The sequence below is a fragment of the Haematobia irritans genome, chromosome 4, assembly GCF_050003625.1.
Source record: "Haematobia irritans isolate KBUSLIRL chromosome 4, ASM5000362v1, whole genome shotgun sequence".
Taxonomy (NCBI): Eukaryota; Metazoa; Arthropoda; class Insecta; order Diptera; family Muscidae; genus Haematobia; species Haematobia irritans.
Window position 1 is genome coordinate 217,591,037 of NC_134400.1, and position 13,155 is coordinate 217,604,191.

General features: G+C 37.1%; 1 protein-coding gene across 4 annotated transcripts in view; it reads right to left on the reverse strand.

The window, feature by feature from the left end:
- Window positions 1-13,155, reverse strand: part of LOC142234983 (RNA-binding protein Musashi homolog Rbp6) — a 1,501,536-nt gene that overhangs the window by 951,750 nt on the left and 536,631 nt on the right. For all 4 annotated transcript variants that reach the window (XM_075306193.1, XM_075306192.1, XM_075306194.1 and 1 more), the window contains exon 5: window positions 7,188-7,272. In XM_075306193.1, the coding sequence (XP_075162308.1) occupies window positions 7,188-7,272 (85 nt within the window). The remainder of the gene's footprint in view (window positions 1-7,187; window positions 7,273-13,155) is intronic.

The following is a 13,155-nucleotide window of genomic DNA, read 5'->3' on the forward strand; positions in this document are numbered from 1 at the left end:
CGGTTTATATGGGGGCTATATATAAGTATGGACCGATGTGGACCAATTTTTGCATGGTTGTTCGAGACCATATACCAACACCATGTACCAAAAACATAGATGTGACAGAAGATGCAATTAGCCAGAAAATAGATTTTTTCTTTTTGTTTGAGACAAAGCCATCACATGCTTCACGAAAGCGGCTCTGTGGTATTTTGATCCATTCCCGGTGAATCGCCGTTTTGAGATGATCTACACTTTAGTATGGTTTTTGATAATACTCTCAAAAATGCCCCAGGTGCAAAATTCCAACAGATTGAGATTCGGAGATTTTGAGGGCCTCTGTGCGGTAGAAATAAAGCGATAAACCTCTTTTTAAGCCATTCTTGGTCGACGAATGTTGAGTGCGATGAGCCTTGTTGTAATGTCAATGGTCTGCGCCGGAAATGTTTGTCTGCCTAGTTTTCAATACTGTACATTTTTCCGATAATATTCGGCATTTTTTTTCTGACCGCACGTTCTACGAATACGGATCAGAAGCAACCGTCGGTCATCTCGACACCCCACCCCATTACCATCGAAGGTGAAAATTTTCAGCCATCCTCATTGTCAAGTAAATCCGATCATTTACACCCAAAGAAAAAATTACTTCCTCAGGAACGAAATTTTAGTCAAACGAAATTCCGTCGTAAATAAGGAAAAAACATTACTAATATTGTCGTTAGAATTGTTGTTGTGTCCTTAGAAACCAGTTTCATATAGTTATCACAATAATTGTTGTTGACTAGAAACGAGACATTGTGTGATCGTTTGCCAATCAGGTGAATTCAGCAATGTCTTTAAAAATAGATTTCGATTTGTTGGTACATTAGTGTAGTAACAAATCGAAATCTAAAAATAAGATTAAGGGATTGTAAAGTTATACGAAAGATGATGCACAGTACGGGTGAAAAATGGTTAAATTTTGGAAGAATAATTCTCGTATGTAAATTACATAAGAAATTAACATAAAAAGAACCAAATTTAATCATCTCACCCGGCCAGATCTCGCTAAAGACTATGGAAATGTGTAGTGGCCAACACTGAAATATATATGTATAATCAGGCTTGCGAGATGGGTATCTGGCATTTTCTTTTCAGTAACTTAATGATGTCAATTCCCAGGAAGATTAACCTGTCCAATAAGCTCGAATAAATATTGTAATAATTTCTAGAAATTCCCTTTTGTTATAAAATATTTTCTTGAAGAGCCAATAAAACAGAATTTGTGACAAGTGTTAAAAAGATTTCATTTTTAATTTTTTCATTTTCATTTTTTATTTACTTCTATAGAAAATTTTTTAGCAACAAATGAAAATTTATTTTGTCTAAAATTTCGTTCCTAAGAAAAGAAAGTTTTCTTCTTTCAAGGAGCGAACGTTGTGCAATGGTTAGCATGCCCGCCTTGCATTCACAAGTTCGTGGGTTCGATTCCTTCTTCGACCGAACCCCAAAAATTTTTTCAGCGGTGGATTATCATACCTCAGTAATGCTGGTGATATTTCTGAGCGGTTCAAAGCTTCTCTAAGTGGTTTCCCTGCAATTTGGAACGCCGTTCGGACTCGGCTATAAAAAAGAGATCCCTTGACATTGAGCTTAACATGGAATAGGGCAGCACTCAGTGATAAGAGAGAAGTTCACCAATGTGGTATCACAATGGACTGAATAATCTAAGTGAGCCTGATACATCGGGCTGCCATCTAACCTAACCTAACCTTCTTTCAGTTTAGTCTGTTCACAAATCGCTCAACTTGGAATGGCTCTTTTCGTGCAATCAAACCAACTGCTTGAGTCTTTCCAGTCTAACTTCTTGTGAATCGGTGAGCTGTTGCACTTGTTGAAACTTCAAGGGCTTCCAAGCATCTGTTCTTGCGGTATGTTCAGCTCACGAGCAAGTTTTCTAACACTGCAACGTGGATTTCGGTCAAATATGGCTTTAACTTTTCGGATCATTTCAGGTGTTGTTAACGATTTTTCGTTCACTTTCCGAGTGTGATGCAAAACTGCCAATATCAGGTTACGGCAAATGTTAAGTGAAAAAGATGTATTTACTGTTATGTTTTTCTAGCAATCTTACTATCACCCTTGAATTCCATTACGAATAACTTTATGTCTGAATACAATAGATCAAAATACTTATGTAAGCTTCTAAACAATAAAATGAAATGTCACAGGAAGAAATCAGCTGTCAGACGACAGGTTTAGAAGTGATAGCAACCTGCAGTTGGTTGCAACAAATATCCGCCATCCTGTATAGCAATCTCCTTTATATTGTTAGACTCTGTATAGGTTACCATACAGTCGCCTTCCTGCGACTTTAGCTCTTTCTTATTTCTTGTCATCCTCAGTATATTCATCAACAACTTTCCCCACAAAAGATTCATCCCTCTTGCAACCTTAACCACTCAATTTTTTTCATGAAGGTATTTTGGATCCTTTAATATTTGCTTTATTTTTTTTCGTAGCTTCTTTTGCAAGCTTTTGTTACCAATATAAAGTGTCGTAATTAAAATTGTTTACAAACAATTTTCTGAAGCCATATTCCCCCTCAGCTATCTCGAAAATAATATCTCGATAAAGAAATTAAAACGTAAGCCATATAACGAAACAAACAAGCGGGAAGGCAGCCAAGAAGTAGAAGAAAAAATAAAACAAAGGTGAAAACCCCGAGAGATCACACAAAGCTTTTGTCTTTGTCCAAACATAGAAATTAAAAGATTAAAACTTGTCAATCAACAGGGGGTAAATAGCAGTAAAATTCAATAAAGACCGGGAAACGGGTGTTATCATCGCAATTCCGGAACATCAGTAAAAGTCCTTTGTAAAGCTTTTGAGCAAAGAGTCCCGGCCATACTCATGGCCAAAAATTAATGTCCTTGGTCCTTGGTTCTTTGACAAGTGCAGTCACACATGGAATTAGCTGGACTAACTTACATAGCGATGTGCTTCCGTATCCGTTCTTTTTCATTAGCAAATATTTTCACAGTATTTAAAAAAAAAGATATACCGACATAGCTCAAAATCTAAACGTTATCCTTTACTGCTGCAACAGCTAAAAACTTCCAAAAACATCAGAGAGAATAAAGATAAGATCAGATAAGAATAAAATCGCATAATGGTAATAGCGAATATTATTTACCTTACAAGCAGAGATGAAAGGGTTTGTGATTAACACATTTTCAGAGCAAAACAAGTATATACGGCCGTAAGTTCGGCCAGGTCAAAGCTTATGTACCCTCCACCATGGATTGCGTAGAAACTTCTACTGAAGACTATCATCCACAATCAAATTACTTGGGTTGCGGTAACTTTTACCGATGACAAGGTATCTTAAAACTTCCTAATACCGTAATATAAACCACGTAGTCCATACGTGGTCTATATTAAACTTAAAATGGCCGATTAAATACGTATATAATTAAGTTTGACAAAATTTTCTATAGAAATAAAATGTTGACAAAATAAAATTTTGACAACATTTTCTATAGAAGTAAAATTTGGACAAAATTTTCTATAGAAATATGATTTTAACAAAATTTTCTATAGAATTAACATTTTGACAAAATTTTCTATAGAAATAAAATTTTTACAAAATTTTCTAAAAAGGTTAAAGATTTTGACAACATTCTCTATAGAATTAAAATTTTGACAACATTTTCCACAGAAATAAAATTTTGCCAAAATTTTCTATAGAAATAAAACTTTACAAAATTTTATTATTTTTGCTCGAGTGGCAAGCATGATTATGAACCGATATGGACCAATTTTTGTGTGATTGGGGATCGGCTATTATAACTATAGACCGATATGGACCAATTATGGCATGGTTATTAGCGGCCATATATTAACACCACGTTGCAAATTTCAACCGGATCGGATGAATTTCGCTCGTCCAAGTGGCTGCGGAGTTCAAATCTGGGGATCGGTTTATATAGGGGCTATATATAACTATGGACCGATATGGACCAATTTTTGAATGGTTCTTAGAGACTATATACTAATACCATGTACCAAATTTCAGCCGGATTGGATGAAATTTGCTTCTCTTAGAGGATCCGCAAACCAAATCTGGGAATCGGTTTATATGGGGGCTATATATAATTATGGACCGATATGAACCAATTATTGCATGGTTGTTAGAGACCATATACTAACACAACGTACCAAATTTCAACCGGATCGGATGAATTTTGCTCCTCTAAGGGGCTCCGGAGTTCAAACCTGTGGATTGGTTTATATGGGGGCTATATATAACTATGGACCGATATGGACCAATTTTTGCACGGTTGTTAGAGACCTTATACTAGGAGCATGTACCAAATTTCAGCCGTATCGGATGAAATTTGCTTCTCTTGGAGGCTCCGCAAGCCAAATCAGGGGATCGGTTTATATGGGGGGTATATATAATTATGGACTGATGTGGACCAATTTTTGCATGGTTGTTAGAGACCATATACTAACACCATGTACCAAATTTCAGCCGGATCGGATGAAATTTGGTTCTCTTAGAGGCTCCGTAAGCCAATTCGTGGGACCGGTTTATATGGAGGATATATGTAATTATGGACCGATATGGACCAATTATTGCATGGTTGTTAGAGACCATATACTAACACCATGTACCAAATTTCAGCCGAATCGGATGAAATTTGGTTCTCTTAGAGGCTCCGCAAGGCAAATCGGGGGATCGGTTTATATGGGGGCTATATGTAATTATGGACCGATATAGACCAATTTTTGCGTGGTTGTTAGAGACCATATACTAACACCATGTACCAATATGGACCAATTATTGCATGGTTGTTAGAGACCATATACTAACACCATGTACCAAATTTCAGCCGAATCGGATGAAATTGGGTTTTCTTAGAGGCTCCGCAAGGCATATCGGGGGATCGGTTTATATGGGGGCTATATGTAATTATGGACCGATATGGACCAATTTTTGCATGGTTGTTAGAGACCATATACTGACACCATGTACCAAATTTCAGCCGGATCGGATGAAATTTGCTTCTCTTAGAGCAATCGCAAGCCAAATTTGGGGGTCCGTTTATATGGGGCTATATATAATTATGGGCCGATGTAGACCAATTTTTGCATGGTTGTTAGAGACCATATACTAACACCATGTACCAAATTTCAGCCGGATCGGATGAAATTTGCTTATCTTAGAGGCCTCGCAAGCCAAATTTGGGGGTCCGTTTATATGGGGACTATACGTAAAAGTGGACCGATATGGCCCATTTGCAATACCATCCGACCTACATCAATAACAACTACTTGTGCCAAGTTTCAAGTCGATAGCTTGTTTCGTTCGGAAGTTAGCGTGATTTCAACAGACGGACGGACGGACGGACATGCTCAGATCGACTCAGAATTTCACCACGACCCAGAATATATATACTTTATGGGGTCTTAGACCAATATTTCGATGTGTTACAAACGGAATGACAAAGTTAATATTCCCCCATCCTATGGTGGAGGGTATAAAAATGTTTGCAGTTAAGTTCCAAACTGGCATATGGAATATATAGGCAAGATGACAGGTATGTTCACAGTACGATTTAAAAGTTCGTTAGCTTACATAGCATTAACGGAGCTTCATTAAAAATGGGGGTAAGTATATAATTTATAATTTCGGGGAATTTCGTTTGTCTAAAATTTCGTTCCTAAAGAAAGTATTTTTTCTTTGTGTGTAACTTATTAGTTTGTGAAATAGTCAATAACTACATGATTCATTCAAAGGAACGGAGGAAAAGCACTACTTCCTTTGATGGGATGGCAGGGAACGAAAAGGACTGAGTGAATTAATAGAACGATTTGAAGGAAATAGTTCCTTCACACAAAAAAAAATCATTCCTGAGGAATGAAATTTTAGACAAACGAAATTTCATGTGTTATTTTCTTTAACTGCAAATAAATCGGAGTATAAGGGAAATGTCGCAATGATTGTCTCTAATCTGATTTATTTGCTTTTAAAGAAATTTTTTTAACATCAAAAGAAATCTTGGTTTATTTTTAAATTTCATTCCTCAGAAAAGAAAAGTCTCTTCCAGTGCATGTATAAAAGGAGGAATAAATCCGAGTCACTACCAGGGTTGGCCTGTCACAAATTGTGACTTTTGCGACGGTATAATACGTATATCGCAAAAGTCGTAAACCTAGTGTAGAAAACCAAATTTTGAATAGAAGAAATCCTGAACATTTTTTAATTTAGTTTGACAGCATTCGCTGTGAGCTTCTGCAGAAATTTGTGACAGTTTTCCCATGGTCAAGCCTATTTTCTTAGGTGTTATCGAAATTCCCGATGGTGAGTGTGCAAAATACCTTGGGGTTATATTGGACAGGAGACTGGACTTAAAGCTAAGAAAGGACGAGAAAATCCACGTTTACCCTGTACTCGTGCAAAAGGCAATATGGAAAATGTGGGGGCTAAAACCGATAATTGTGAACATTCCTAAGAATTGAAACTTCTTCGCGCATACCATCGTCTTGGATATCATCGAATTTGCTGCCTAGCTGACGCGACTAAAGTATTTTTAGTTTGCGACTTTTGTTACTTTTTCTACATTTACAACGCGTATGTGACGTTTACGACGTTTACAACTTTGCGAAAGTCGCAAACCTAAAAAAGTTTGATACAGATCATCTCTGATCACGCAGAGAACGAAGGAATATGATCACCTCAAATATATTTCAGGAGGAATATGTTATTTTTGGATGGCGAAACATGGAACATTTTACCATTAAAAAAAAAAAAAATTCTCTTGAAACATTTTTGATGTCTCTTGATATACGGATAATGATTTTGGCCAAGATTAGTATTTGGATGTAAACATTAAACAAAAATTGTTGCCACAAATTATGTTGTATTAAAAATATCTGTCATATGCAAAATATATTACACGATGGTTAGCCTCTGGCCTTTTAATTAATCTATTGCTAAATTTTCATGGTATGGCAAAACGCTTGATAAGTGTCATATTCAGCCCCTTCAGAGTATACATGTAGATTGTGGACAAAAAACCAAAACTGAATTAAAAAGTACTGAACAAAAACATTGGGAAACTGAGGAAAAAAACTGAAATAGTGCATATTATGCATATTTGAAAGGGTAGTAATAGTAGTTGTAGGTGGTAGATTGTAGTAATAGTTGTTGCCTTTACCTTTTTACCGTCTATTTCGTGGGTACCTTGGGCTAAAACTTTATCTACACTCGCTGGATCGCTGAATGTTATGAAGCCAAAACCTCTGGAAAAAGAGAAAAAGAAAAAAAACAGAGAAAAAATCCAAAGTTAGTTTCGTTACGAAAACAAAGTATTCGAGTGTAATGTCAATATTATTATTTGTTGTGTAAATATTACAAAAAAGAAAATAGAACACTTGAAAAATGGAAACGGATGCTAAAAAGTCATGATGAGGAGTTTACAAAAAAAAAAAATTGCATATAAATAGGGATTAACTAAATGAATGAACGTCAATTGCAGTTATAAGTCACACAAATGATGGAGAGAATGACGAAAATGGAGCGTAATACTAAAAAAAGCACGAAAGACCCAGCGCACTTAGTCCATTTCAATTTAAATGTCAGTTTTGTTAATTTTTATTTGTATATCAATTGTTTGATAATGCTAATGGTCATTATCCTTATTGACCAGGATGCAGAGATACATATTGCAATTGGCTTAATATGAAGAAGAACGTTTTTTTTTTATTTTGGATAGACTCGTTAAAGAGTCCCTTAAATAACATGGTTCATAGTAGTATAAGTTAGGATATGTGGAGAGCCAGCCAGTTTTTCAAACTCATTCAGACTATTGAGTCCACTGAGATATGGTGAACTTATATAATCCATATTAAATCTAAGAGGATCTACACAAAAAAAAAAAAAAACAAGTGAACCCACCGTGGAAGAAAATGTAGGTTTATTTTAGAAAATTTTAGCTAAAATAGTTTTCTAATTGCAACATGTTATAAAAAAGTTAATACTTTTTGTCAAACTGAAGAAATCTTTTTAAAAATAATTAATTTTTTTCTGTTGTTTAAGAAAATTTCATATCTGGTCTTAAACAGCGATATATTAGATGCATGCTTCACATCATGGGGTAATGCATTAAATAGGGAAGTACCAATGAACTCAATTCTCTGTTTGGTAATTTGCAATCTACACCTCACTACCCTTAAAGATGTTCTGTTTCTAGTGTTAAAAGCAGATTGATTCCTGGAAATTTTTAACGTAGAATAGCCAATATTTTTCTCAGTCTTATAAATATATAGCAACAACTGATATCTATACAAACCATGTACAGGCAAAATATTTTTAGAAATTTCCGCATATAGTGGTATCGTTGAAAACTTCATGGGCAAGTTAAAGACGGCCTTGAGGGCTTTATTCTGAATGCGTTGTAAGGAACGTAGAGCTGAGGTATTCTTCCATCCAAAAATGACTGCCAAATAACCAAGATGACTCTGCACCAATGACTGATATAGCATCATCTTAGTTTTGGAGTCCAAAAACATTTTAAAAAGAATTCCTAACGGTGGAGCTACTTTGTTCTTCAGACTAGATATATGAGAGTCCCAAGATAAATTATGCTGAAGTAATATACCTAAATATTTCACTTCCTTGACTTCGTTAACTACAACACCATTGATGGATATTGAAAACTCACTAACAGCTTGGTTCGAAGTCGGTCTAAAACGCACCAATTTCGTCTAACTTATTTAACCTTGTATATTCAAGGATCAAGGCCATATCCCTTTCCATAGCGTTTTTTAATGTCACGTCGTTTCTATAAGGGTAAAGCAGACATATATCATCTGCAAACATATACATCCGGCCATCTAACCCCAGATTGGATAAATCATTTATATAGATAAGGAAAAGTAGTGGACCTAAGCAACTTCCCTGCGGAATTCCATGCCTTACGACTGATACATTACTTTCCTCTCCAGATATTACCACATACTGCCTCCGATTTGTCAAAAAACTTCTAAACAATTGTAATTCATCACCTCGAATACCATAATATGACAACTTCCGAAGAAGTACGTGATGATCTACAATATCGAAGGCTTTTGTCAAATCTAAAAATAGAGCACCTACACCTCTATAACCATGATCTATATTACAGTATATATAATTCAACACATTTAGCACTGCTTCATCTGTCCCGCAACCTCATTATTTCATATTATTATTTCATATTTCATTATCCTGGCTTGAATCCATTTCTCGACAACAAGATCCACTACTGGCAACACAGAAATAGGTCGAAATTGATGAAGTTGCGTAGAATTTGACACTTTTGGCATCGGTGTAACTTTGCTTATTTTTAAACAATCGGGGTAGCTGCTGCTATCTACAATATTGTTAAAGATTGGCACTAAGGATGGGGCCAACAACCCCCGGCATTCAACCAAAATGTCTGCCGAAATTCCATCATATCCTGCAGAAGTGTTCCGCTTCAAATTCCTCACAACTTCATCAATTTCCTGAACCTCGACACGATCTAGCACAAATCTGCTCACAGTGCGGCACATCGTCCTGAGATTATTACAATCATCACCAGGAATAGTTTCTATTGCCCCTCTCAGATCCTCTACAGAATTTAAGAACAAATCGTTTAAAAGATTAGCTTTCGCCCTGTTGTTATTCACTGACTGGCCATCATGGACAAAGTCAGGTATAGTACTCTTGTTCCTCCTACCTAGAACTTTATTAACGAATCGCCATGTTTTCGTTACATCCCCACCAACTCTTGACAAATTATCATAAAAGTAATTCTCTCTACAAATTCACATCGCTTTTTTTATAATCCTGCTCACTAGCTTCAGTTGCTTTTCATTCTCTTCCGTCCTATATTTCCTTCTCCTAGCCAGCAAACTCTTTAAATAATATTAAATTTTGAGGATTCAAATTTACCCAGGGCATCAATTCAAATTTCAATAACTTTTTATGCTTGATTTCATATGTCGGTTCGGGCGAATGAACCTTTCCACAGCATTTAGTATAGATCTGGATGGGAGAGATAACTCAATATGGGGCCCTTTATGCTAACTCCTTATGGAGATAACATTTAGGAATTTTCGTCTTACAAATTGAATCATCTTTTCTCCCACTGTACATCTTCTTTTCATATAACTTACAAGTCCCTTAATCTTATTTTTATTTCGTTTTGTTACATAGTAATGCAACAACACGAAATTTATTTTTAGAAAGCTAATTTGTTAGAATTCACCTAAGTGGTGACCAGCCGAACAATGCTCTATACTAAAGGCTGTGGAAAGGTTCATTCGCCCGAACCGAAACATGTACAGTCCAGGCGTGTATAGATTTGTATCAGGCGTTTTCTTTTCAATGGCTCTATAACCATGTTCCTTAATCTATATCTGTCCATAAAGCTCGAAAAATAATTGTATAATTGGAAAATATGAACTATTTCATTTTGTAGTAAAATTGTGCACTATATTTTTATACAATTTTTATACCCTCCACCATAGGATGGGGGTATATTAACTTTGTCATTCCGTTTGTAACACATCGAAATATTGCTCTAAGACCCCATAAAGTATATATATTCTGGGTCGTGGTGAAATTCTGAGTCGATCTGAGCATGTCCGTCCGTCTGCTGAAATCACGCTAACTTCCGAACGAAACAAGCTATCGACTTGAAACTTGGCACAAGTAGTTGTTATTGATGTAGGAATTGCAAATGGGTCATATCGGTCCACTTTTACGTAAAGGGTGATACGGTCAAAATTTGGTCAAGGGAAATCGCGTGTAAATCGGTGAAATCGTTTATTTAAAAAATCAAATTAAATTTCATTTTCAAGTTCAATTAGTATAAAATTCAGGAAAAATATTCAGTTAGGCTTTCGCTTTTCCAAATCCGAATTGCCGGGCCTAACGCTTGACACCTGCCATCAGTTTTTGTACAGCCACCTTGTCCACCTTCTTCGCCGCAGAAAGCCAGTTTGCCTTGAACTGCTGCTAGTCCTTAGCAGTTTTTTGGTCTTCTTTAGGTTCAGCTTGACAATAGCCCAGTATTTCTCAATTGGGCGGAGTTCTGGCGTGTTGGGAGGGTTCTTGTCCTTGGGAACCACCTGCACGTTGTTGGCGGCGTACCACTCCATGGCCTTTTTACCGTAATGGCAAGATTCCAAATCCGGCCAAAACAGTACGGAAAAACCGTGGTTCCTTCAGGAAAGGCAGCAGACGTATATCCAAACACTCTTTCACGTAAATTTCTTGGTTGACAGTCCCTGAAGCTATGAAAATGCTGCTTTTCAAGCCACAGGTACAGATGGCTTGCCAAACCAGATATTTCTTTGCGAACTTTGACAGTTTAATGTGCTTGAAAATATCTGCTACCTTTCCCCTTCCTTTTGCCGTATAAAACTCCTGTCCCGGAAGCTGCTTGTAGTCGGCTTTGACGTAGGTTTCGTCGTCCATTACCATGCAGTCAAACTTCGTCAGCATCGTCGGGGATCGCGCTTTGGTCGTTGTATTTTGTTTATCATCGCGATTTGGAGTCACTACCTTCTTGTAAGTCGATAGTCCGGCTCGTTTTTTGACTCGATGCACGGTTGTAGACGATACACCCAGCTTATTTGCGGCATCTCGGAGAGAGAGGTTAGGGTTTCGCTTGAAACTACCGGCAACTCTCTTTGTCGTCTCAGCGGCTTCCGGTTTTCGATTTCCCCCCGATCCAGACTTCCTGGCTGTCGACAAACGTTCCCCAAACACTTTAATTACATTTGTAACGGTTGATTTGGCAACTTTTAGCGATTTTGCCAGCTTTGCGTGCGAGTAGCTCGGATTTTCGCGATGCGCGAGCAAAATTTTGATACGCTGCTCTTCTTGCTTGGACGGCATTTTGACAACTGAAGAGTGAATTCCAAAATCAAAATAGGAGCAACATTCTACACACACACACACACCTTCAAAATGAGGGGTGTTCAGGTTTTTTAAATGCAAAATTGAAAGAAATACATCAAGTTTATATTGACCAAATTTTGACCGTATCACCCTTTATAGCCCCCATATAAACGGACCCCCATATTTGGCTTGCCGATCCTCTAAGAGAAGCAAATTTCATCCGATCCGGCTGAAATTTGGTACATGGTATTAGTATATGGTATCTAACAATCATGCAAAAATTGGTCCACATCGGTCCATAATTATATATAGCCCCCATATAAACCGATCTCCCGATTTGGCTTGTGGAGCCTCTAAGAGAAGCAAAATTCATCCGATCCAGCTGAAATTTGATACATGGTGTCAGCATATGATCTCTAAGAACCATGCAAAAATCGGTCCATAATTATATATAGCCCCCATATACACCGATCCCCCGATTTGGTTTGCCGAGCCTCTAAAAGAAGCAAATTTCATCCGATCCGGCTGAAATTTGGTACATGGTGTTAGTATATGATCTCTAATGACCATGCAAAAAATGGTCGACATCGGTCCATAATTATATATAGCCCCCATATACACCGATCCCCATATTTGGCTTGCGGAGCCTCTAAGAGAAGCAAATTTCATCCAATCCGGTTTAAATTAGGTACATGATGTCAGCGTATGATCTCTAACAACCATTCAAAAATTGGTCCACATCGGTCGATAATTATATATAGCCCCCATATAAACCGATTCCCATATTTGGCTTGCGGAGCCTCTAAGAGAAGCAAATTTCATCCGATCCGGCTGAAATTTGGTACATGGTGTTGGTATATGGTCTCTAACAACCATTCAAAAATTGGTTCACATCGGTCCATAATTATATATAGCCCCCATATAAACCGATCCCCAGATTTGACCTTCGGAGCCTCGTGGAAGAGCAAAATTCATCCAATTCGGTTGAAATTTGGTACGTGATATCAGTATATGGTATCCAACAACCATGCAGGAATTGGTTCATATCAGTCTATAATTATATATAGCCCCCATTTAAACCGATCCCCAGATTTGACCTCCGGTGCCTTTTGGAGAAGCAAAATTCATCCGATCTTGTTGAAATTTGGTACGTGATAGTAGTATATGATATTTAACAGCCATGCCACAAGTGGCCCATATCAGTCCATAATCATATATAGCCCCTATATAAACCGATCCCGAGATTTGGTTTT